Genomic DNA, 27,081 nt, shown 5'->3' on the forward strand with positions numbered 1-27,081 from the left:
TTCTAAATAACCCATGGGTTAACAAAGAAAATGACAAAGGGAATCAGAAAATATTTCTAACAAGATAATGAAAAATGTAACCTCAAAATTTGTAAGATGCAACTAAAGAATTGTTTAGAGGGAAATTTATAACTTCATATTGGAAAAGAAGAAAAGTTTAAAAATCATCTAAATTTCCTTCTAGAAACTAGAGCAAGTGCAAATTAAAGCCAAAGGTCTTCGACAAAGGAGCCAAGAGCACACAATGGAGAAAGGAAAGTCTCTTCAACATTTGTTGGAAAATTGGACAGCCACATGCAAAAAAATGAAAGTAGACCATAACCTTACACCATACACAAAAATTAACTCAAAATGGATTAAAGACTTGAATGTAAGCCTGAAACTATGAAACTTCATAGGCAGAAGAAAACATAGGCAGTATGCTCTTCAACATCGGTCTTAGCAACATATTTTCAAGCACCATGTCTGACCGGGCAAGAGAAACAATAGAAAAAATAAACAAATGGGACTACATCAAACTAAAAAGCTTCTGCACAGCAAAGGAAACCATCAACAAAATAAAAAAACAACCTAACAATTGGGAGAAGATGTTTGCAAACCATACATCTGATAAGGGGTTAATCTCCAAAATATATAAAGAACTGATGCATCTCAACAACAAAAAAACTAACCACCCAATTAAAAAATGGGCAAAGACCTGAACAGACATTTCTCCAAAGAAGATATACAGATGGCCAACAGGCACGTGAAAAGATGTTCAACATCATTAACTATCAGGGAAATGCAAATCAAAACTACAATGAGATATCACCTCACGCCCGTCAGAATGGCTATAATTAACAAGACAGGAAACAACAAGTGTTGGAGAGAAGGGAACTCCATACACTGCTGGTGGGAGTGCAAACGGCTGTAGCCACTATGGAAAACAGTATGGAGATCCCTCAAAAAATTAAGGATAGAACTACCATACGATCCAGTTATTCCACTGCTGGGTATCTATTCAAAGAACATGAAAACACCAATGCGTAAAGATACATGCACCCCTGTGTTCATTGCAGCGGTTATTCACAATAGCCAAGACTTGGAAGCAACCTAAGTGCCCATCAAGGGATGAATGGATAAAGAAGATGTGGTATATGTACACAATGGAATACTACTCAGCCATAAGAAACGATGAAATCCAACCATTTGTGACAACATGGATGGACATTGAGTGTATTATGCAAAATGAAATAAATCAGAAGGAGAAGGTCAAATACCATATAATCTCACTCATTAACTAGTAGATAATAACAACAACAAACACACACATAGAGACAGAGATTGGATTGGTGGTTACCAGAATGGAACAGGGGAGGGAGGGAGGCAAAAGTGATAATTAGGCACATGTGTGTGGGGATGGATTGTAATTAGTATTTGGGTGGTGAACATGAGAACATGATGTAATCCATGCAGAAATAGAAGTATAATGACGTACACCTGAAATTTATACAATGTTATAAACCAATGTTACAATAAACAAAAAATAAATAAATAAAGCCAAAGGAAGTATAAGGAAAGAATAAAAATAACTCAAATATAAAACAGATAAATAAAATTAACAAAGATGAAAGTCCTCTAAGTTATTTTTCTAAGTGTTTTAGTTATTCCTTTTAATTTCCATATAAATTTTAAAATCATCTTTTCAATTTCTACAAAAAAGCCTGCTGGGATTTTTTTTTCATTAACAGCTTTCTTGAGCTATAATTCATTTAAAATTCACCCATTTAATGGTGAATGGGACCCAATTCAATGGTAAATTCATACAATTCACCCACTTAAAATGTACGATTAAATAGTTTTTTATTATAGTCACAGTTGTGCAATCAACACTACAATCAAGTTTAGAAAATTTTCATCACCCCCCCCCAAAAAAAACCCTATACCCAATTAGCAGCCATTCCCCATTTTCTTCCAACCCCCAGCCCTAGGCTACCACTAATCTACTTCAGGTCTCTAGATTTGCCTATTCTAGACATTCCATTATTAAATATACAGTCTTTTGTGACTTCTTTTACTTATAATGTTTTCAAGGTTCATCCATGTTATACCATGTATCAGTACTTCATTCCTTTTTATGACTGTTTTTCGAGACTTATAATAAAGCTACAGTAATCAAGACAGTGTGATATTAGCATAAATACAGAATAGAGTCCAGAAACAATCCCCACCCCTCACTGCTACATATTTGGTCAAGTCATTTTTGACAAAGGTGCCAACGTAATTCACTGGTAGAAAGGACAGTCTTTTTCAAGAAATGATGCTATAGCAACTGGATATGTACAGGTGATTAAAAAAACAAACAAACAAAAACAACCTCCACCCTTACCTCACACTAAAACAAAGATTAATTTGAGATAGTTCATAGATCTAAAAGTAAAAGTTAATACAAGAAAGCTTTTAGAAGAAAACATAGGATAAATATAATAATATATATATTTATATATATATAATCTTATATAATCTTAGAGTAGGCAATTTTTTTAGACAGTACACAAAAATCATTAACCATAAGAAAAATGAAAAAGTGTACTCATTAAAATTAAATGTCTGATCTTCAAAAAATATCATTAAGGGGCCAGCCCGGTGACGTAGTGGTTAAGTTTGCACGCTCCGCTTCAACGGCCCAGGGTTTGCAGGTTCAGATCCGAGGTGCGGACCAAAGCACCGCTTATCAAGCCATGCTGTGGCGGCGTCCCATATAAAGTGGAGGAAGATGGGCACAGATGTTAGCCCAGGGCCAGTCTTCCTCAGCAAAATGAGGAGGATTGGCCATGGATGTTAGCTCAGGGCTAATCTTCCTCACACACACACAAAATCATTACAAAAAGGTACTGGGGCTGGCCGGTGGCATAGTGGTTAAGTTCACACGCTCCACTTTGGCGGCCCAGGGTTTGCAGATTTGGATCCTGGGGGTGGACCTACACAATGCTCATCAAGCCATGCTGTGGTGGCATCCCACATACAATAAGTAAAGGAAGACTGGCACAGATGTTGGCTCAGGGACAATCTTCCTCACCAAAAATAGAAAGGTACAAAGGTTTTTTTTTTTTTAATTTTTCCCCCAAAGCCCCAGTAGATAGTTGTATGTCATAGCTGCACATCCTTCTAGTTGCTGTATGTGGGACGTGGCCTCAGCATGGCCGGAGAAGCGGTGCGTCAGTGTGCGCCCGGGATCCGCGCCCGGGATCCGAACCCGGGCCGCCAGTAGCAGAGTGCACACTTAACCGCTAAGCCACGGGGCCGGCCCGGTACAAAGGTTTTGAGGAAATATTTATATCCAGAATATATAAAGAATTTTTACAACTCAACAAGAAAACTCAATTAAAAAAAATAAGACTTGAGATGTTTCACAAAAGAACATGCCTAAATGATTACATGAAAAGATGCTTACTATCACTGGTCATCAGGAAAATGCAAATGAAAACCATAATGATAACACTTCACACCTATTAGAATAGCTAAAAAATTGTTACAAACCAACAACAGCAAAGTTGGTAAGGATGTGGAGCAAATGGAATAAAAGTGGGAGCATAGAATGGCAAACTGTTTTTAAAAGTTGGGCAGTTTTTATACAGTTAAAACATATACTTCCCATTTGATCCAGCAATTCAAGAGAAATGAAAATATATGTCCACCAACAGACTACGAATGTTTAGAGCAGCTTTAGTCATGCTAGCTCAAAACTGGAAACGACCAAAATGGTTTTTAACTGGTGAATGGATGAATTGTGATATATTTAGATCATAGTACACCACTCAGCAGTAAGAAAGTTAGATGCAACAGATGAATCTCAAAAACATTATGCAGATTAAAAGCCAGATGCAAACTTAACATACTGTATGGTTCCACTTGTATGAACTTCTAGAACAGACAAAACAAATCTATATAGAGAGAAAGCAGATTAGTGGTTGCCTGGGGAAGCATGGAGGAGTATTAGTTTCAAAGAGGCATGAGAGAATTTTCTAGAGTGATGAAAATGTTCTAAATTTCGATTGGCATGGTAGTTACACAGGTATACATTTTGCCAAAACTCACTGCATTATACAATTAAAATGCATGCATTTTATTGTATGTAAAGTAACCTCAATAAAGTTAATTTTTAAAAATTAGAAAATTTCTAATTAGAAAATCAAGCATATTGCATACTGTTAAAACATTTTGGTACTGATTAAGTTTCTACTTTAAAAATATGTATAATCAGTATCTTTCTAGACTTCACTCAATTTGGGATAGCTAATTGAAAATAAAGTAGGTAAAAAGTTCCATGAGAGCAGTGCCAGAGACCACCAACCAAAAGAAAGTTGCTTAACATGTTTTGGAATGGTATATGGCCCTTGGCATGATACTGAATCCTTATGGGAGAAGAATAACCTAACAAAAAGTAAGTGTGCTAGAAAACAGAAAATTAGGCTGAACAAGTAGAATGGAGTCCACTCTGGTCCTTAACGTGCACCCCATTCCTTGAACAATCATGGTATTTTTGGTCTACCAAAGTAGTTACTGGGCACTAAATTTCATAGAGTGTTAATCCTGCTTTCCTTATTATAGTGTGATCCTCCTCAAGAACAGCCAGCAACCATGTCTCATATTTCTTTTGTATCATCCTAAGTGCTAAAGACAGCAGATACTCTGACCCAACTTATTTATGAACTTAGAATTGTGTGGCAAAAATGAAAAAGGGGTGAAAAGGGGGTGAAACACTACTTTAACCAACTAGCCTACTTAGCCTAAACAAAGCAACTAGAATTATGTTCAACACGTAGGATGGGAAAATCCCTGAGATCTATAGCCTAAGACACTGAAAAATACTACCCTCATATACAGACTGAATAAGAAATCTAAGTAAACCTAGAGTGAAAAAAGATATCTTGGGGAAGAAAAAGGAGGGTTGGTGGCTGTGGAGAACTGTCAAGAAATGAGGGAAAGGAGTGTTATTATGCTTTTAATTTCTTTTAAGGAGCTTCTAAGGAAGAGTTATTCTGTGTTTTTATGGCTTTTAAGGAGATTCAGGGGCATAGCAAATGAAATAAGGAGATGAGTGATTCCTCTGTAAACTGGAAACATTTAAGAAATCAGCAAAAAACAAGGAAGTATTTGTTACTTTGATATATCAAGTCACTTGACAGTTTTCACTTCACACATTTAAAGTCAATGTTTTCTGATTAATATATTAGCATATTACCATTGATTAATAATATTTAGTATAATATGGACTACCTCAACCATGTCCAGCATCTAAAATAATTTAAAAATTTTTTCCATTTCAGATCATGTGATAAGACCAAAGGGAGAAGAAAAACAGAACATAAAATTTCAATGTGATAAAAGAAAAGCAAGAGCACTCAACTTTGACTCCCCGTATATGGAAGATCTGCAGGAAAAGGTGGTTAATCCCTAAAATCTGCTGAGAACTTTTTTGTGGGGAGGGGGAGGGGTGTGTCATATAATCCCTGTTGGAAATAACATAGACCGATGTGAAGAAGATTAAGGAAGTTTTAAGGAATGCCAAAGGTAACATTTGGGGTAACAACAGGGAATGTGTGGGGAACAACAAGAGGAGCCCCGCCTTGGAGAGCTGCCATAGTCCAATCAGAGGCAACCATAGCAATTTGGGGGACAAGTGGTATGACAGAAAGAATAATCAGATGAATGAATGAATGAATGAATCAGTTGAGCTTGAGTTTGAAAGCTCAAGCTGATGTAGCTTTTCAGCACCATGACATATTAGGCCATGACGTTTCATGTTTATTTTCAATGGGATAGTACAACAGAATAATAACTTTACCTTTGGATTCTTGCCCTCTTTGGCCAACAGTGCCCGAAGTCTTTCTTGTGAAGGAGGTGCAATGAAGATAATATAGGGTTTCAAGTCTGAATTCCGGAGAGTCTTCAATGACTGTAAAGACAAGATATTTTGAATCTTTAAAATAATTTTCATCATTTAACTACTTCCCAGTAAAATACCTGGAATGTAATAAAGTCATTTTTTAAACATTACCTATAAGTGTTTCCAAACATCTTTGTAAGAAACAATTCACAATATTTTAAGATCCTACCATTGGGGCTGGCCCCATGGCTTAGTGGTTAAGTGCGCGGGCTCTGCTGCTGGCGGCCCGGGTTCGGATCCCGGGCGCGCACCGACACACCACTTCTCTGGCTATGCTGAGGCTGCGTCCCACATACAGCAACTAGAAGGACGTGCAGCTATGACATACAACTATCTACTGGGGCTTTGGGGGAAAAATAAATAAATAAATAAAATTTAAAAAAAAAGATCCTACCATTGACTATGAGAATATATTGTGTACCTATAAAATAACACGCACACACAATATTGGCTTGCACTTTTTTTTTTTTTTTTGGTGAGGAAGATTAGCCCTGAGCTAACATCTATTGCCAATCCTCCTCTTTTTGCTGAGGAAGATTGGCCCTGGGCTAACATCCATGCCCATCTTCCTCTACTTTATATGTGGGACGCCTGCCACAGCATGGCTTGATAAGTGGTGCGTAGGTCTGCACCCGGGATCTGAACCTGTGAATCCTGGGCCGCTGAAGCTGAGTGTGTGAATTTAACCACTATGCCACCAGGCCAGCCCCTTGGCTTGCTCTTTTTAGGTAATAAAATAAAAATAAATGACATTGAAGGATTACAACTATGTGATGCTAAAATAACCTGCTAATAAGATCACATACAAATTATAATAACCATATTAAAAATCCATTTTGGAGGAATTAGAAATCAGCAGTCACCTTACTATGTGCCAGGGTCTAATACAAGCAGACTCAGAGAAAAACTTCACACACACATACAAAAGAAAAATCTGGAAAAGCACATCCAAGAAAAAGCAGACTCTGTTTGAATTAGGAGACTGTGGTTTTCACCTTGCCTTTGCTACTACATGACCATGTGTCCCTAAATTGAAGCACTCTACCAAAATGGGGATTATAGGGACATGCCCTTTTCTATCTAAAAACATTACTAATTAAGACAATATGTTTAACTACTCTTGGTTATTTGGTAAATCTGTTAGCCCAAATAATATAAAGAATTCTGAAGAAGGTTAGCAAAAACATTTATACTTCTCTTGAATCAAATGTTTATAATTAAAATAGTAGAGACTAAGCTCTTTTGTCCACTAAAAAACGAAGAAAACCTAATTACTATTTCAGAATAGCCACTTGAGAGTCAATTCTCTTTCACTTACACCTCTTTAATGACCGCTGCCTATGCTTCCTGAGTTGACATATGCAGTACATTTGCTCACATTAAGGAAAGTCTTATGCTGATGCTGTGAAGTCTAGAAAAAGAAAAGAATTTTCCACAACAAACAAAATCATAAACACTCCAAATTTCTAAAATTATTTTATTTTTTTAATGGAAATCTAAGAAGCAACTGTTAGTAATTTTTAAAGTTTTTACTTAGTCTGCCAAATAACAGAAACCAACAGAAGTTTCATAATATTTAGATAAAACCAAGCATTCATTATGATACTTGCTAACACTTGAACTATGGCATTTAAAACCATAAAAGTGACCTCTAAATATTCTAATTTTTCTCAGAACAGAATCAGAAAAGGGAAATTCTTTTATAATCTCTAAAATACTTAACGTACTACCAGTACTATAGTTACTGTATTTTAAGTTTCAGAAAATATATGCATGTGAATATGTAGGCATGTATGTATTTTTCCCTCTGAAGAAACTGAAAGAGATGTAGCAACCTGTCTGATTTCACATAGAGAATCAATGGTAAAAAACTATATGAGAACTTAACTGGGTCCTGTGGTTCTTGGACCAAAATACAGTTTCCACTAAATGACTTTGCAAAAAATCCACTCCAGTTCAACACCCTAAACCAAAATAAACTTACCTGTGTACGAAGACTTAAAAGACATATTTTGCCAGAGTTGATCACTTGCCGTACAGAATCTATGCTGGTTCCATACAAATTTTTCTCAAATTCACCATGCTCAATAAACTTCCCAGCTGCTATGTCTGCCTCGAATGCTTGCCGTGAAACAAAGTGGTAATCTCTACCTGCTACTTCGTGGTCTCGCCTACTCCGAGTTGTATCTAGGCAAACAAAATCAGGTAAAAATAATGCGCATGGATCAGAGTAAGGATGGGGGATAATTCTGCTAGGCAGAAAAAATTTTAATTTTGTAAGACAGATTATAAAATAATGAATCGAGGAAGTGTTAAGAGCTCATGTGTTTAACATTGACTGATTTTACCTCTAGATTGAGAAATGAACAAAAATGTGTTTTTAATATCTTAATAATAGTTACATTTAATTACCTTAATACATTTTATGCTCACACTTTAAAATACTTCATCTTGCATTTAAAACACTACCACTCATCTTTTCCTAAAGTTTATTTCCATAAGATTAGGTACTATATAATATTTAAAAAGAACCTCTGTGTGAAGAGGTTAGGTCTAAATTTCTATCTTCTGCATCAGTTTAAAAAATCAGGAGCTGATTCCATATTGAACAGGAAATTGTAAGAAACCCAAACTGAAATTCATTTAGAAAATAATTAGTACTATATCTTTAGGAACACTTGCAACTTCTCAAGAATGACTATCTTTAGTAACAAATTCTCAAAAGATTTAGTTAAAGCAAAGTTCCTCTTTCATGGATAACACCGTTTTGATGAAATGGATGAAAACTTTCCCTACGCAGTTAGGTTCTAAGGTGGTAAACTGAAAAGCAAAGGAAAATGGGAATGCATCCAAACTTACGAGGAACTGCAGATGCAAAGCGGTCTTTTTCTTTGTTCATAAGCCTCTGACGCAATTCATTCTGGCCACAGTTCTGTGGACCAATCAAAATGATAGGTCTTTTCCTATTTGCTGGCTGATGATAAAGTGACATTTCCTCATATGTTAAGATCTCTTCATTGTCATAATCTTTGAAAAAGAAAAAGTTAAGCCCTTCAGACAGAATTAATGCCATGTAATAAAGATATACTCATAGATCTTTCAAAACAAATGGAAAGAAGCACAATTTATTATCATTAAAAATGCTTAACTTTTTGGATCAAGATAGTAATAACTGGGTAGTATTATATCATAAGTCTTTTCCCATGCCATTATATTTTTGCCAGGATACTATCAAAAAAGACAATATATTAATCCTTCTAGAAATGTTTATTGCTTCTCTTGCTTCATAATGTTTTTGAATGTTTATTACAATATAACTATACCTATTCTTATGTAAAATAGCTATTTGCAGCCAATACTTTGACAGAAGGTAAGGCACTGGGGGATAAACTAATGAGAATAATATCTGTCATGTTTGTAAAATGGGGATACTAATACTTTACTTAGAGAATTGGTTTAAGGATCAGACATAATGTATACACTGAACACAATCCCTGGCATAGACTAGTGTTATAAGAGAAAGCTGGAATACTGTTCTGTGATTATATAACTTGAAAACAGGTCATATCTGTGCTATTCACACTTTCTGCATTCATGGTTACTTTATTCTGGAATACTAACACCAGCCTGAGGTCACGATTCGAGAAGATGTATAAATTATGACAGGCAGGGTAACATTCCTAAAGCCCATAATCCGGATGAAATCAGAGGTGTCATGTGGTAAGAATAAAGGCAGACAACTAGCAGCCTGCCATCTTCTCACTTACACTACTTGACCTGATGGGGAGAGAGCATCAGATGTGTAGTCAGACTCTCTCAGCTATAAGTTCTATGGGGGCCAGGGACCATCTTAGTCTTGCCAGTGCTTAGCACAGAGCACAGAGCAGGAACTCAAACTATATTTGTTTATTTTATTTTTTTTTTAATAATTTTATTTATTTATTTATTTTTTCCCCCAAAGCCCCAGTAGATAGTTGCATGTCATAGCTGCACATCCCTCTAGTTGCTGTATGTGGGACGCGGCCTCAGCATGGTCGGAGAAGCGGTAGCGTCGGTGCGCGCCCGGGATCCGAACCCGGGCCGCCAGCAGCGGAGCGCGCGCACTTAACCGCTAAGCCACGGGGCCGGCCCCACTATATTTGTTTAAATTCCAGCTCCACCATATATTAGCTGTAAGAACTTAAGCAGGTCATTTAATAACTGAACTTGAATTTATTAATTTGTAATCTCAAGGTTTTATTGTGAGAACTAAATGAATGAAAGTATCTAAAGCATACAGTGACTGCCCCTGAAACAGAAGTTATTAAAAATGATAGTTATTAATAAAAATATTATGATGACACCATTATGAACGGAAATGTAATTCCTTCCCTTCTCAAAATGCTTTTTCCCTTTGAAAAATCTGAGTTCCTTCTTCTAACAGGTATGATCAGACTGTGGCAGCATTTTGATTTACACTTAGTTTATTTACCTGTAGACTTCAGATTTGCAAATTTTCTATAGTATAATAGCTATCAGAGCTGAACCAGTTAATTTTAGTGTGTTTCAAAAGATGAAAAACAGAGATATTAAACATTTATCCAAGTAGAAAGGAAAGGATTAAAAATTCAATAATATTTTTAGTTACACTATCAATTAGCAGTAAGGATGCTTATTTTGGAAATTTTTTATTAAAGTAGATCGAATCTCAGATTTTATATGGAATTTTAAAATAATCTACATTTTATTTTCATTAGTTTAATTTATGCTGCCTAAAAGAAATTTCAAGGTATTAAGAGAATAATAAGCCTTATAAATGGTATAAGAAGTTATAGAGTGCCTTTGCTTTATTATTTGGCTTGTTTCTAACACGAACCAAAGCAGGGGCAGCAAATTCTAATGCCCATAAGGACCAACCAAGAAAGTAATGAAAGCAGTAAATCAGGTTGGATCTGCAAAAGTAGAATGTGGTGAAGACTGCTGAACTGAGACAGTGGGTGCCCAATATAAAGGCAACAGCCATCACTCAAGTCAAGCAGACTACTGTCACTTGGGAATATGAGCCCAGTGTTGTTAGAGTTTTTGATTTTAAGAGAAGCTACAACTTAAGAAATTTTTAATCTTAGCAATAAATTAAAATAAAAAAAAAATTCTCCTGTGTGCCTGACTCAGCCAGCAGGTAGCAGGCTCTGTGGAACGAGCTGCCTCAGTGACATGAGTTATTGTAGACAAAAATATTCATTTTTTTACTTAAAATACAGCTATATTGTTAGAATTTGTTAGAAGCATGTATCAATGTTGCAAATAAAAAGCTGAAGTAGGAAAAAAATTAGAGGAAACTATCAATATAACACTATATCTACTAAATCCCACTTTAATATTTATACCAGTTTTTCTCAGAATTCAAAACACTGCATTACTCATAGGATTCCAAAAGAAAATAATTTCTACCAAATAACTTTCTTAAGCAAATATGTTACATTAAGAGGCAAAACAGGACTAGAAATAAAACTCCCTGAAAATATCAGTTTAATTTCTTTTAAGTGTTAGATATGGACCGCTTTCAGATATAATCCAGCTATATCTGAGAGTGGAACTTACCATCATTTTTATTGGCATTATACAAAACCTTTTTCCTCTTCTTTTTATTCTTCTTTGCACACCACAGTTTTCCTGTTGAACAATCATAAACATAACTATAAATGTGGTATTTGTTTCCTTGAACAAAGCTACATATTTCAAACTGAAGAACTCAAACAGTTTTTAATTTAAATTTATAAACATTTATTACATTGTTCATAGAAGAACTATTTTACAGGGAAGTATTTACAATTTTCCATTAATCTCACATCATAGACAATCTTTAATACTTAAATCCTGCCCTTTCTTTACAGTCCTAAAATAATCATTTTTGCCTCTCACATCCCTCTTGCCATGATTACATGTTTCTTGACAGTTCTAACTGATAAGTTAATTTAAACATGGTTCCCAAGGGAGACCCAAGAAATCTCTCATTAATGTCAAATATAAGTGTCCAACCTGATTTTTCTGGCTCCTTATCTTCTTCTATGGTTTGCTTCATGGCTTCCCTTTGCTGCTGAAAGCTTTTCCCTAAATAGCAGAAAGGAAAAAGAATAAAATATTTAAGAGAAAAGGATAGAAGTATTTTTTTTAATCAAGGGAAAACACCAGAAGTAACTCTTCATTGATATTCCCTCCTAAATCCTTCTGCCACCACATGGGAGTATGTCAGCTATGATTATAAGCCTCCAAATGTTTAAAGTATTAAGTTTCAACCTCACTCTCAACCAACTCTAGGACATGTATTACTAGAATATATATCAACTATTAGAAAAGATAAATAATAAGCCGGTGTTAGAAAACTTAATAGTTAAATTTTTACTAAGCTTTCATTGAGCATTTACTATGTGGAAAGTACTATGCTGGATCTTACAATGGTTCTGATCATTTAGAATTATCTCAAATCAAGCAAATTAATTCTACAAGTTAACTTTCCAAAATAACACATGAACATTCATCACTTTTTGATTCCGACACCACTCAACATATTCCCTTGCATTTACTACTCTCATCCCTCTTCTTCTTTGTATGTGTGTATATACATATGTATGTAGATGTATCAATGATTTTTTATTTCCACCTTTAAGCTACCAATGATACAAATAAATGAAAAACATATGTTTTTCCTCTCAGGATTAAGATTTTAATATAGGAAGCTTTCAAGGTTTCTGACCTTCATCTTTCTTTTCAGATATCTACCTTAAAATCAAATGTATTTTTTCTCAAGGGTAAAAGTGGTTTTACTCAGAAAGTTACAGATTAGAGTTCTACTTTCATATTTAATTTTTCCATTTCAAGCCAGGGATTCTTCCCGCCCCCCCCCCAAAGCCCCAGCAGATAGTTGTATGTCATAGTTGTACATCCTTCTAGTTGCTGTATGGGGGACGCAGCCTCAGCACGGCCGGAGAAGTGGTGTGTCGGTGCGCGCCCGGGATCCGAACTTGGGCCTCCAGTAGCGGAGCGCGTGCACTTAACCACTAAGCCATGGGGCGGCCCCTCAAGCCAGGGATTCTTAAAAATCAATAAGCAAATTCCACTATGTTGGGATAATTTGTAAACTTAGGGCATTTCATAAGAGCACAAGCAAAAACATTAATATTGAGTTTGATACACTTAAGAAGCATTAAAGGAAACCAGGTTATCTCCAGGAGCTGTACAGATTGCGCTCCTAGTAAAACAAGTAACTATGACTAGATGGAACATTTTAAGAGCATTAAAATTTAAAAATAAGTATTTGACTTTAACAGATTTAGAAAAAAATAAGGAACAAAATAACTAAATAATTTACATATTATAATGTTTAAAAACATTACAGTGATGTACCTTCCATGGCACATTTTTATAGTGTGCACATATATAGACTATTTTTGAAATAGAAGCAGAATTAATGGGAGACGGACATTATGACCTCTTAAAAATCCTTCTAATTCTAACAGAAAACCATCATCAAACTCACACTAAGGTGGGTTCATTCATTTGTCCTATAAAAAAAGACCTACAAATGATATCACTGAAATCTCCTTGATTCATCTAAATACTTCCAGAAACTCAATGCAATCAATCAGTCAATAAACACTAGTTTTAAGTATTCATGGGCTAAAGGTGGCATGGTGAGAAGATAACAGATCAATATTTCGCACAAGCATTAAGGAGAACCATGATGGCTGCCCAACAGTCCAGGATTCTAGAGGAATGTCCTGTAGTTGTTACTCTGAAGAATCAAGAGTGTGGCATCATCCTCGAAACTTATTATGAGAAGCCCAATCCTCCTTCTTTGAAATATGACTGAGTACAGATAAAATTTGTTTCCAGCTTTTGGGTTTTAAAGCAGATGATTTGTGGCTTTCTGGGACCTTATTATACACATAAAGAACAAATGTAAATATTATGTTGAAATCTCTTGTCACTCAGAAAATCTCCTTGGTTTAGTTCCAGAGTTAGAAAGGAGCCCTTATAAACTGTTCCGGAGTCTTTGGACAATTTCGTCTATTCTACATATCTACATACTACATATCTAATAGTTAACATTTTTTAGTATTGTCTTCATGCTCTCCTTTTCCTCCTTTCTCCTAAACCCATTACTTGTAGTCAAATCCAATGTAAGCCAAATTCTATAGCCAAATCTATTATGCTTAAGATCTTAAGGTTTGAGTAGGAGGGATGATCCCTAAAAAAAGTTATAGGCAAAAGATAGCTAGAAAAATATTACAGAAAAGCCTTAGAAGGTCTAATTCAGAAGCACCAGTTCTGGCAGAACTATATTCTAAAATCATGTTTTATTTATTAATTTAACAGATATTGCCTAAATTTAAAACAATAAATAAGATGCAGTTACTGGCCTCAAGAAGTTTACAAACTGAGACTATAAGGTAGAAAGTACTATAATAGAGGTACACAGAAACAATACCATGGAAGTATGATACAGTAGGGGACAGAAAAGAAAAAAACATATTGTTTTATATTAATGTATAATTAAGGTAGTAACAGATATGCTTTAAAGTATGGAAGAGAAGCTTATTTCAGTACTAAGCAAGGTGCCTTATACAGTGCAGATATAACAATATTTAGTGAATGAATAAACTGAATTATCATCACTTTACCCTATTCCCATTTCATCATACTCTAAGTATTCCTTTGCCTTCTGTAATATCTTATTATACTTCCCTTGGTTCTCTTTCTCTCGCTCCACCTTACCCCCATCCTGGGAACTGAAGCAACAATTTGTAGGAAAACTTATTACATCTGTACACTTTGTTCTATTAAGTATCATCTTCACTCTTTCTAAGAAACATGTTCCCTTAATAACCTTAATGTCCAACGTGAGCTAAAGTTTTAGTTTAGTCTAAATTAGAGACAGTTTTCTTCAATAAAAAATTTGGGGCATCCTATTTCACCCTAAGGTACCTTAGGAGTGATAAAGTCAGTGGTATTACTCTCCTGATTCCTTACAAAGTGATACATCTTAACAAATTCCTACTTAAGAAATCAAGTTTGATGCCCCAATTGATGATAATTGCCTGTTACAGTATTTGTTGCCTTGTTGCTTCTGTTGTTCAATCCAAGTTTTGTTGCCTTGATAACGTCTTAATGTGCCTACAGTAAATGTAGCACAACATGAGAGTGGTTATGAGGTTATATCATAATTCCATTCTAAAGCCCAACACATTCATCACATTTACATTCAAGTTACTTATGGTACAAGTAACTACCTAATTTTTTAAAAGGCATGAAACAGTGAGTTTTTTCTCTGCAAAGGCTTGCATTTTAAATGTTCTTTTAACTAAGTACTTTCTACTATATTGACTCTTACCTGGAACGAGCCCAGCTAGAGGCTGATTATCTTCATCCCCTTCCCTGTAGGCTTGCCACCAATTTGGATCTTCTTGACTGATCACATGAAGTATATCCCCTTTTTGAAAGGACAGACCTAACTCTCGACATGGAACATAAGGGTCATCTGAGGGATCATAGTCAAAATGAGCTTTTACATGGATCTAAAAGATAAAAAGTGTAAAAATAAAACAATAATACCGATAAAATGGCAACACAAAATATTTAGCATAAATATAATTAAAATGTTACAATTTTTCATTAGTGCAAAGAAATTATGAGTTGAAAGAAGGGAGGTTTAGTTAAGTAACAGTATTTTGGGGGCAGTATTTTCTCAGGCTCATCTGTTTTCTTCAGTGAAGTTCATCTCTGTTGACTGCAAACACATACAAAAGTATGCAAAACACTGTACTGTTAGCTGCTGAGGTGCGAAGGAGCCTCAAAGACTTGAGAGAAGCAGAAAGAATGTAGTTGAGACCCATACACCCCCCACCCTCCATTCTTGACTGGTTAAAACAATGACTCTGCAATAAAGTATGTAATTTCTAAACCACTACTACAAGGAAAGGTAGACTTGAAACCTCACCACATCTGTCATCTAAGCAGGTGAGTGTCAGTTTCCCTGGTGCCGTCACTCCTTCCTGACCACACTGTCAGTGCGATCACGTCTTAATCTCTCTCAGTGTTTCTTCTAAAGGATTATGTTCAGGTTCATAAATAATCACACCCCAAAATGCTAAGATTATCTAAATCAAGTTTATAATCAATTCCTATTGTGTTCTATATGTAGGCTTTGAAATATTACCAGTGGTACAAGTTAAAATTTTTGCTAACAATGTGTTTTTGTTGTTAATGGTTTTAGCATTAAAGGTAGGTAAGAATTCACATGAACCTTACTGAAAGCTAAGTTATTTCCTATGCTGTTTCCTCCAATATACCTCTGTAAGATATAACAAAGTATTCTTACTTTTTTTTGGGGGGGGGGGGCAGAAGATCAGCCCTAAGCTAACATCCATGCCAATCCTCCTCTTTTGTATTTTTTGCTGAGGAAGACTGGCCCTGGGCTAACGTCCGTGCCTATCTTCCTCCACTTTATGTGGGATGTCACCACAGCATGGCCTGACAAGCGCTGTGTCAGTGAGCACCCGGGATCTGAACCCCGGGCCGCCAGCAGCGGAGCACGCGCACTTAACCGCTATGCCACAGGCTGGCCAGTATTCTTACTTCTAAGAAGATATAAAGGAATTAATATTCTCTTTAACTTCTTCATCTATAATTTTTACCCAACATGGGCAAGTGGCATGTGGCATTCCCAAAATCTGTAAGAAGCCCACTGTCATCTAATGAAATCCAACACCTATACGCAATGAGTGTTTCTGCCGCACACAGGTTAGATTTCAGGTTTGGGCTCAATGAGCCAAGGAGTTGACTGACAGCAAGAATTGTATAATTCTGAGTCCTTTTCTATCCAACTGTTATTTGGCTTTCACTAAGCCTTCTACCCTCACCATAATATGCAATTTGATAAAATACTTTCTAAGTAATATATATATATATATATATATATCTATCTCCATTATAAAGCATAATAACCAAGAATCCTGATGAAAGCAATAGCCTCTTTCAGAAATTTTGCTGAGGGTCTCATTAGATAGATTTTTTTTAATTTCAGAAAAATATTTTACTAACTAATGTAAATAGGAAATCTAAGTCCCAATATACAAATGGCAACACTGAGGTAAAGCAAGTGATCCAGTTAAAAATGCAGAACTTAAATGCTAGTCTGCTTTTTTGGGGGTAACTTTTCAACAAATAGTACACAAAATCATAAGTGTATAGCTCAATGAATTTTCACAAATGAAACACACCTGTGTAACCAGCACCCAAATCAAGAACCAGAATATCACCAGCACCTCAGAAGCCCCACTTCATGTCCCTGTCAGTCACTAACCACCCTATGCCCTCCAAGGGTAAACATCACCCTGATTCCTAGAAGCATAGATTAGTTTCCCCTGTATTTTACTTCATATAAATGGAATCACACAGTACACACTCTTAGATTAAATATGGTTAAGATACTTCACTCAACTTGACAGTGTTTTGCTGAATTCTAACTACAGAGTGTCCTAAAGAGCCTCTTGATGTGAAAACCGAGTTTTGATTAAAACCTTGAAGATTCTGTCAGTTAAAACCAAAAAGGAATTTTAGAAAGTTATGCAAGGTAGCAGGAAATCAAAATACAGTTGAGAGACTGGGTAAGAAGATTATACATACAATTTTATAGTCTTGCCATGGGAAGTCTCTAATATGTAGGATGATCAAAAAAACCTCTGCTTGCGTACCATCCCTGTCAATCAACAATGCTTCTAAAATCTGTTTAAATTGTTGCTTTCTGCCAAAAAATCTTGGAAATCTAAATATGGAATTATAGGCATCATTTAAGGTGGTGGCGAGATCATTTTTGTTATCAGGCTTTTCAGAGATCTACGAAATCTGACTACTTGTTAGCCTGATTGATGATTTTATCAAATCACTTTCTGAAAGCAATACTCAGCATGTTGTTTTCAAAGTGTTTTGCTCAGATCACCTGCCTGGGATGTTTATTAAAATAGTGAATTCTTATGCCACATCTCAGGCTTTCAGACTCTGCATTTTAATTAGGTTCCTTGCATAACTGTTACATACATTCTGTTTAAAATGTACCCTAAAATCTTAGGGAACTACTACCCTGAGGGAAACTGAATAGGCCAGTGAGGAGGCTGTATCTAGGTCAATGACCTTTGCCAGAGGCCAACAAAATCACCCAGAGATGCTTTTCTCTCTAGTCTCGCCTAGGTCTCACCCCTTGACTATTTGGACTTAGCCAGTTTGGAATGAGACAATCTTTGTGTAGGCTGGGAAGAGGAGTACAGAGGATATGCTTTGCTTACATGACAAGTTTATCTAGTGCTGTTTAAAATGTACCCTAAAATTAAGAGCAAAGTTTATTTCACATAAGAGAAATTAACCATTTGACTGAGTTAGTCTGAGCATTGCCTTGACATGCACTATGTGACTTCTACCTACATATTCCACTGAACAATTCTTATCAGTTCTAGAAGTTATCTCCACTGATCTTTCCTCTCCAGGCTCTGTTAGTGGCTAATTTATTTTGTTTCCCAGGAAAAGGAAAACAGAGCTCTTCTTAAATGAAGGAGAGATGCTGACCCCTATAGGAACGCTCCAGGGTTAAACAACGCTGTAATATCAGTACAGTGTATCTGATCAAAAGTGTTTGGTTTCTAAACCAAACAAAATCTTCTGTTTAAATTTCAAATTATAGAGCTGTTTAGACACAATTATCTTCCAGGCCAACATTTTTCTCTTTGCCTTTTTTTTAAGTACCTGTAAGCTATTCACATTTGAAGTCCTAATGATGGGGATATGGTAAAGGGATAATGATTCATCAGTTTATGTACCTCTTTTCTAAAGGAGTCAATGCTCCAAAACAGTTTTTCTTTGTAATTTTTATTTCCGTATTTCTTCTAATAGAGTTATCTTTAACTTTTAAAATTACTTGTGGAAGAGAAAATAGTGAAAGTGTATCTTCCTTTATCTTAGGCCTAAACTTTAAAGCAGATTATAAAATTAAGGGCAGCATCGAGAAAAGCCTTTGCAGCATCAAGCAACAGTTTTCAAATTTCTTCCCCTAACCCTGAGATTCTTCCTCCCCGACACCCACTCAAGAAGGAATATCTTTATTATTTGTTCTCTTCCATTTTTTACATGAGAAGTTTAGGGCATCTGTGGGACATCCAATTGATGTTAAGTAGTAGGCAGAGAGAAATATGAACCTCAGGGTAACAGCAAACTTAACAGGGAAACTGCTCTCACTTGAAAAGGCATGTCCATTTAATATACGTTGAAATTTTCTATATTTTTTGCATCTTCTGATAAAATATATACTCAAAAAAATACTACTGCATTATAAAATTCCAGATCTTCTTCTAAATGAGAAAAAATTAAGATGAAAAAAATATAATACATTTTATACCTCTAACAGGAAAGTAAAAACATTTGACAGCAGTGGTTCTCAACTTTTCCTTCCAACCCAGTGAACAACCTTAAACAATCATTTTTTAAAATCTGTAAAATTTTTTGCAAATACATGAAGTACATATAAACAGACGGCTTCCCTGACCTGCTCTGCCCACAATAAATACAATTATAGCCAATATCTCTCCTTAGAATTCCAGGCTGATATATTCAATTCTATGTACTCAGTATCTCCACCTGAATGCCCCTTAGGTATCTCAAACCTGTAAAATGGACCTCTTAATTTTCTCCCTAAATCTGCTTTTTCTCCAGATTTCCCTTTAGTAAGCAGCACCACCATCCACTCAGTTGTTAAGCATCCTTGCTTCCTCCCTTTCCTTTATCCTCCACATTCATTACAAGGTCCTGTCACTTCTACTTCCAGAACATAGCCTGATTCATTTTCTCCATTGCCACTGCTATCACCCAAGTTTAAGCCATCATCATACTGTATAATGACTTCAGCAACAGTTTCCTATCTCTTTGCTTCCATTATTGGCTCCTACTAATTCCAATTTCCACACATCAGCCAGAAGTGTTTTTAAAATATAAATCAGATCATGTTACTGTATTTACAGTCCAACCTCCCTGCCATGGCCAAAGAGACCCACTTGATCTGGCCTACCTACCTCTCTTATAATCCCCTCCCCACCTTTCTACTCCTCCACTTTGCTCCACCCCCATAGGCTTTCTAAATACAAAGTTCTCTAGAAATTATACCAGAAAGCTCTTCTGGCAATCAACAGGTCTGGCTTCATCCTCATCCTACAGGTCTCAGTTTCATGATGCCTCCTCCGAGAGGCCTTTCCTGACAACCTTATATAATTAATCCCGCCTCTTTTTATTCTCAATATTCTCAATGTTCACATTCTGCTTATTCCTATCTTCCACTTACCACAAGCTATAAGTGGTTTATGTTATGTTCATTAGTATAAACCCAGTGCTTAATATAGTGCCTAGTACACAAAAGGGATCCAAAAGATATTCATTATAAGAAAAAAAAATTACTTGGGACCTCTAAAAATATATTTCAATTATTAATACCACTGGGCTAGTGGCTAATTCTATGGTTTGTATCCCTGAACTGTGATTTTAGCATCCTCGCAGCCCCAGCCTTTGAGTTCCCCTTAAACCACATCTCTCTCCTATCGTCCCAGCCCAGGCCCCACAAATCAATAGACTTTAGTCATGCTCCCAGTTTTATTAGAGCCATTAAGTCTCCTATAGGCAAAAGAGACTTTACAGCAATTTCAAATACTAAAGTCTCATAATACGCTCTTATTGTGCTCAGAATCCAGACTTACTATCATATACATAGCTACTAAGAGGTTGATTCATCTATAGTTAAAATTTCCTATCATGGTATTCTAATTATTTTCTTTGGACTGATGATAAACAGTAATGCAGAAATCTTCTAATATTTAGTGGCTTTGTGGGACATTATACTACACAGTTATACTACACAGCAGTTAAGAGCTTAGGTTCTGGGGCTGGCCCCGTGGCATAGTGGTTAAGTGGGCGTGCTCTGCTGCTGGCGGCCCGGGTTCGGATCCCGGGCGCGCACCGATGCACTGCTTGTCAGGCCACGCTGTGGCGGCATCTCATATAAAGTAGAGGAAGATGGGCACAGATGTTAGCCCAGGGCCAGTCTTCCTCAACAAAAAGAGGAGAATTGGCATTGATGTTAGCTCAGAGCTGATCTTTCTCACACACACACAAAAAAGAGCTTAGGTTCTGAAATAAGTGTGGGTTCTAGTCCTGACTCACACACTTACCAATAGTGGGCTTGGGCAATTAACTTGACCTTTCTAAGTTCTAGTTTCAATGCCTGTTAAATGGGAATAAAAAAGATATCTATACTTCATAGGGATGCTGTGAGGGCTAAAGATGAAACATATAAAACGATTAGTACTGTGCCTAGCACAGAGTAAGTAATCATAACAACAACTAACACTTATTGGACAATCAATCTTTAACTTTTCCAGTGCATATTCTATCACTAATAAGCAGCGTGATCCCCCTACATTTCAATTTACTCTCTGTTAGATCAGGGCATTTGACTAAATGAAAAAAGTGCCTTCAGCTCAAATGTTCTATTTCTTCCCTCCATATGATTTTAATTGTATTGTAGCATATTCCAACCCTCCTCTCTGTTTTTTTTTTGTGAGAAAGATTAGCCCTGAGCTAACATCTGTCACCAATCTCCTCTTTTTGCTGAGGAAGACTGGCCCTGGACTAACATCCGTGCCCATCTTCCTCCACTTTATATGGGACATCGCCACAGCATGGCTTGACAAGCAGTGTGTCAGTGCGCGCCTGGGATCTGAACCCCGGGCTGCTGCATCGGAGCGTGCGCACTTAACCGCTGCACCACCTGGCCAGCCCCTCCAACCTTCCTCCCTTGTGTCTCCTCAGATTGCAGAGCTACTTCTGAAGTTCAGAGCTTGTCCAGAGGACAGAGATGTGGAAAGGCATAGTGCACAGAGAATCAGGCTGTTAGAATTCAGAGACAAATGATTTCCTCATTTCTCTTCCTACAAAGAACTTTCAACAGAAGGAAGGCTGCAGATGCATCATCAACTTCAGTATGTTCTATAAAGAATAAAGGGAAAATGTGGAATGATAGCCAAAATATAAAGCATAACTGTGATGAAATATTGATAAAAAAATGAAATTGTGTTCTCTTCCAAACTGTTATGCTTTTATAAAAGTTAAGAATAATAACAGATGCAATACATCAGGTTTCTATGTTAATCCAGCACTTTGAGTCTACCATTTAACAGCTTTATTGAGATATAATTCACATACTATACAAGTCACCCATGTACACAATTGGATGGTTTTTAGTGAATTCAGAATTGTGCAACCAAAAACAATTTTAGAACATTTTTATCACCTCAAACGGAAACCACATACTCATTACGGATCTCTCCCATTCCCTCCTAAGTCCCCACCTCTGCACCTAAGGAACTACTAATCTACTTTCTGTCCGTATGGATTTACCTATTCTGGACATTTCATATAAATGCATCAATACATGGCCTTTTGTGACTGGCTTCTTTCACTTGGCATAATTTTTTTCAAGGTTTATCCATGTTGTAGCATATATCAGTACTTTATTCCTTTTTATTACCAAATAATATCCCATTCTATGGATATACAATATTTCGTTTTCCATTCATCAGCAGGCAGACATTTGGGTTGTTTCTACTTTCTGGCTACTATGAATAATGCTGCTATGAACATTTCCGTACAAGTTTTTGTGAGCATGTATGTTTTCCTCTTGGGTATAGGGCAAGGAGTGGAACTGCTGGGTCATATGGTAATAAAGTCTGTCTTGCAATACAGCTTATCGATAAATGTTTAACATAAAGAGCAACATGCATTCTAAAATAAGAGTTGTGCATACTTTTGTAAAAGCACTTTTCCCCTACACTAAGAATGTTTAAGTAAATAAACCCACCTATAAAACAGAAAAAGACAAAGTTCAATGTTATAAGTCATAAAAATTCTGAAAGAGAAGTATTTTCTACTTCTTACTTTTCAGAGTTTACTAAATTTGAAATATTGCTATTTCATATTTATTTAAATAAAAACTACTGAATTGACCTGTTTTTACTAGAATGCAAGAAATATTTAGAGTTACATTTCTGATACTCAAACATAAACATCCATGTACAAGTTTTTTTGCGGACAGAAATTTTCAATTCCTTGGTATTTCCCAAATGAGTTGAAAACTCACGTCCACATGAAAACCTGCACAGGGATGTTTATTCATAACTCCTTTATTCATAACTCCAAAACTTGGAAGTAACCAAGATGTCCTTCAGTAAGTAAGTGGATAAACTGTTTTATATCCAGACAATGGAATATTATTCAGATCTAAAAAAGGAATGAGCTATGAAGCTATGAAAAGACATGGAGGAAACTTAAATGCCTATCACTAGTGAAAAAAGCCAATCTGAAAAGGCTACATACTGTCTGACTCCAACTATATGACATACTGGAAAAGGCAAAACTACGGAGATCAGTGGCTGCCATGGGTTAGGAGGGAGGAAGAGATGAATAGGCAGAGCATAGAGGACGTTTAGGGCAGTGAAACCACTCTGTACGATACAATGGCAGATACATGAATTATATATTTGTCAAAACCCACAGGATGTACAAAACCAAAAGTGAATCCTAATGTAAACTATGAACTTTGGGTAATAATGAAACCATCAATTCATTGATGTAACAAATGCACCACTCTGGTGCAGAATGTTGATAGTGGGGGAGACTGTGCATGTGCAGGGGCAGGAGGTATGTGGGAACTCTGTACTCTCCGCTCAGTTTTGCTGTGAACCTAAAACTACTCTAACATATAAAGTTTCTTAATTAAAAAAAAAAGTAAACAGTAGCCATCAGACAATAAATAATGAACATAAAAAATCACTTACTACTGTTTCTTTGGCAGGAGGAGGCTTGATCTGTTGACTGGGAATCAGAACAAATGTCAAAGTACCATGCATATCAGACTGTAACAGAAAGATCGTATTTATGAAAATCATTCCATGAGCTTATGATCAATATTCCCTAAACCGGACTATTCTGGAACCGCTAGGAGACTTAAAAAAAAAATTGGTAGAGATGAATCCCATTTCATCAGGAAGCACAAATTATGCCTTTCATGAACTCCATTGTCTTAGACCTACCCAGGAACACGGCATTCTGCAGTTTTAGTCCGCTGGGAAAAGCCACTCAGCCCATAAGTCTTGGGTTTTTGTCTTTCATTCAGTTTAAGTTTAGGAAGATTCCACAGTGAAGGATTGGAAGATACCACTTTGCTATTACAATTCTGGGTTATCTACTCTGACGCACATTAATTTTAATACAGCAGAACTTGAAATAGTAATTGTGACTAGGATTAGAAAAGTGATGCAAATGTACAAAAATTCTCACTTCCCGGATGCCTTGTCTCTGTCATCCATTCTATTTCGTAACTGCACAGAGTCTTACTGCTAGGTTCACTATTATTTCCCAGTACACCACTGACTGGCTTGTTCAGATACCTCCAGCCTAGACAGTAATCACAACTGCTGGTCCTGAGATAGCAGGGAGCAGTGCTCAACCTAGAGATAGCAGCCAATAAAACAAGGGCTAAAAATGATCACTGTTGACCATCTACCAAAGCAATGAATGGGGTTGGGTGAAAATAAGGATGTGAGGATGTTTTCTAGATTGTTCAACAGACATCAGCATATTGAAGAGATTCTATTGTAACAACTGACGCTAAGTAAAAAAGAATACAAATCTAGTTTGTGGGTATATACAAACTGATCATAAACTGCCCTCAAAGTTCACTATAAATGGCTTCCTGATTATACCAGCACTAACAGAAATTTCTAGAATGATGGAAATTATCTACACCTACACCTTAATATGGTAGCCATTAGCTACATACTGCTCCTGAGCACCTGAAAAGCACCTAGCATGAATGAGGAACTGAATTTAAAATTTTCCTTATTTAAATTGAAATAACTAGCACATGTACCTAGTAGCTATTATACTGGACAGTGCAGAACTATACCATTGCTATTATCTAATACTGCTAAGTAAACAACAATCAATTATAGATAACAAAAAAACAAAATGAACATAAAAATCATAAGGGCATGGACTTTGATTTGTTACTGTTTACCTAGCAGCTAACACATAGTAGGCACTCAATAAATATCTATTGAATGAATTAATGAGTTATATTAGTGATTTCAGAGGCAAATAAAATATACCTATATGTAATAAAGCTCAAAAGAAATCAGTGGTAACCACCCAAAAATAAAACTCTATTAATAACTACTGTGGAAACAATTATATCGTGAAAATTAGGCTAGAAATTATCTAGTGCTCTTAACAATTATTTTTAAAATACTTTTAAAATATTTTATTCTGAAGTCTCATAATAAAGAAAACAGCTTTTAAGAACCTATCAATAATTCTTCTACCTGTATCAACTTACCAACAAGTCAAAAACCTCATTGACATCTTTCCCCCGAATTTCAATGCCATTAATCTCCAGAACTTCATCTCCTTCATGTAACAGACCACTCTTCTCTGCAGCACCTCCTTTTACTATCCGACTAATGACGACAGAATCCATTTCATTACGAACTGTAGCACCCTAAAAAAAATTTCAATATATAATTTAAAAATAAAAATGTAATTTTTTTGTTAAACTTCATTTTTAAATTCTTATTTTTTTCTTTTCAACAATTCTAGCCTTTATTTATCTTGAGAAAAAATTTACTTACACAGCTAGAGTAATCATGGTAATTATGTTTGAAAGCTGACCATTTTCCCCACAACATTTTCTGCTTCAGAAACATTCTATTCACTAGAATTCTAAAATCAAGCAGTCTTTTGAAGCATACAAAAGCAGAAAAATGCACTTGCTTAAAAACAATGTGAAGACCTATAATCAAATTTGTTCTCCATATGCTAGATGCTATTCAAATAGTTATCCTATATTGAGGCATAATTAGTGAACATGACTTACACCTATGAAAGTCCTTTTTTAAAATTCAAAATATGATGAAGGGATGAATACTAATATAGTTACTTATTCAAATGTTTAATATTATAGCTGCATCCAATTCACACTAAAATGTATTAAACATTAATATTTATTACACAAACTGGAAGCATAACTGAAATATATACAGTCATGTATATATAAAATGGAAATATGAAATACAGAATAAAACTTGAAAGTAGACAGAGTTTGTAACATTTTTCTCCTAAACTTTTATTTTAAAATTTTGTCATAACTTTCCCAATTTCTTTTTTCTGATAGTTACATTAACTGCCCATAACATACAGTTCCTATTTCATGTACTACACTATTCAAGACACAATTTGAGACATCAGGATTCAAGAATATTTCTCTGAAAATAAAGGAAAGAAAATTAAGACAATGAGAGCAGACCAAGAACAGAACTGAAAAAGGTTTACATATAAAAACTCTAAAACAAATATTAACCTTAAGGAATGCATCTCTCTAATTATATGTGAAGTATATAAGTAATTCTGTTTGTTTCAATAGATTTAATTGAATGAAAAGATCAGAATTTCTAATTATTGTTTAAAAAAGAAAGCTAGGAGAATAATGCAGCAGATTACTTATCCCGTCTTTATTCCTTAACAATTATATCACAAGCTATAATTTTCATCAAATTATGGGTGAGAAAAGATGAACAAATTTTTCTCAACTGAATAAGGAATATGAGCAAAAACATAAAAGAATTCCAACAAATTAACCTCAAAAGAGAAAAAGTACCAGAAATGTAAAGGGGTCTTCAACTATCTGCAATACACAAGATCCCTGTGGAGAAAGGATCTCAGATCAGAGATATGGAACACTTACCAATGGAATATCTCGAGCCTTTTCTATACGAACTATTTTTACAGTTTCTCCTCCATACTGGCCAATGCTTTCATAAACTCTCTCATCTGTAATGGGCTCTAGCTGCATTTCCTGTTCAGCAACCTTATCATGGGCCAGTAAAAGTGCCTGTTTCAAAAGAAATACAAAGCATTTAAAGTAACAGCATGATTTATTTCTGTAGAGAGATTTCAACCTAATCATGTACATAGCATTCTATCATTAAACCTTTAAAAGAAGTGCTATACTTAATTATATTCAGATCTTT

At 35.7% G+C, this 27,081-nt stretch overlaps 1 protein-coding gene across 5 annotated transcripts in view; it reads right to left on the reverse strand.

Annotated features, from left to right (window-relative positions):
• PALS1 (protein associated with LIN7 1, MAGUK p55 family member) overlaps positions 1 to 27,081 on the reverse strand; it is a 95,730-nt gene that overhangs the window by 4,962 nt on the left and 63,687 nt on the right. For all 5 annotated transcript variants that reach the window (XM_004426258.3, XM_004426257.3, XM_087448346.1 and 2 more), the window contains 9 exons: positions 26,796 to 26,942; positions 25,392 to 25,553; positions 23,833 to 23,910; positions 15,300 to 15,483; positions 11,948 to 12,019; positions 11,510 to 11,581; positions 8,789 to 8,956; positions 7,914 to 8,116; positions 5,828 to 5,938 (listed from right to left, as the gene is read on the reverse strand). In XM_004426258.3, the coding sequence (XP_004426315.1) occupies positions 5,828 to 5,938; positions 7,914 to 8,116; positions 8,789 to 8,956; positions 11,510 to 11,581; positions 11,948 to 12,019; positions 15,300 to 15,483; positions 23,833 to 23,910; positions 25,392 to 25,553; positions 26,796 to 26,942 (1,197 nt within the window). The remainder of the gene's footprint in view (positions 1 to 5,827; positions 5,939 to 7,913; positions 8,117 to 8,788; positions 8,957 to 11,509; positions 11,582 to 11,947; positions 12,020 to 15,299; positions 15,484 to 23,832; positions 23,911 to 25,391; positions 25,554 to 26,795; positions 26,943 to 27,081) is intronic.

The sequence above is a fragment of the Ceratotherium simum genome, chromosome 24, assembly GCF_057802395.1.
Source record: "Ceratotherium simum simum isolate JZ-2026a chromosome 24, ASM5780239v1, whole genome shotgun sequence".
Classification (NCBI taxonomy): domain Eukaryota; kingdom Metazoa; phylum Chordata; class Mammalia; order Perissodactyla; family Rhinocerotidae; genus Ceratotherium; species Ceratotherium simum.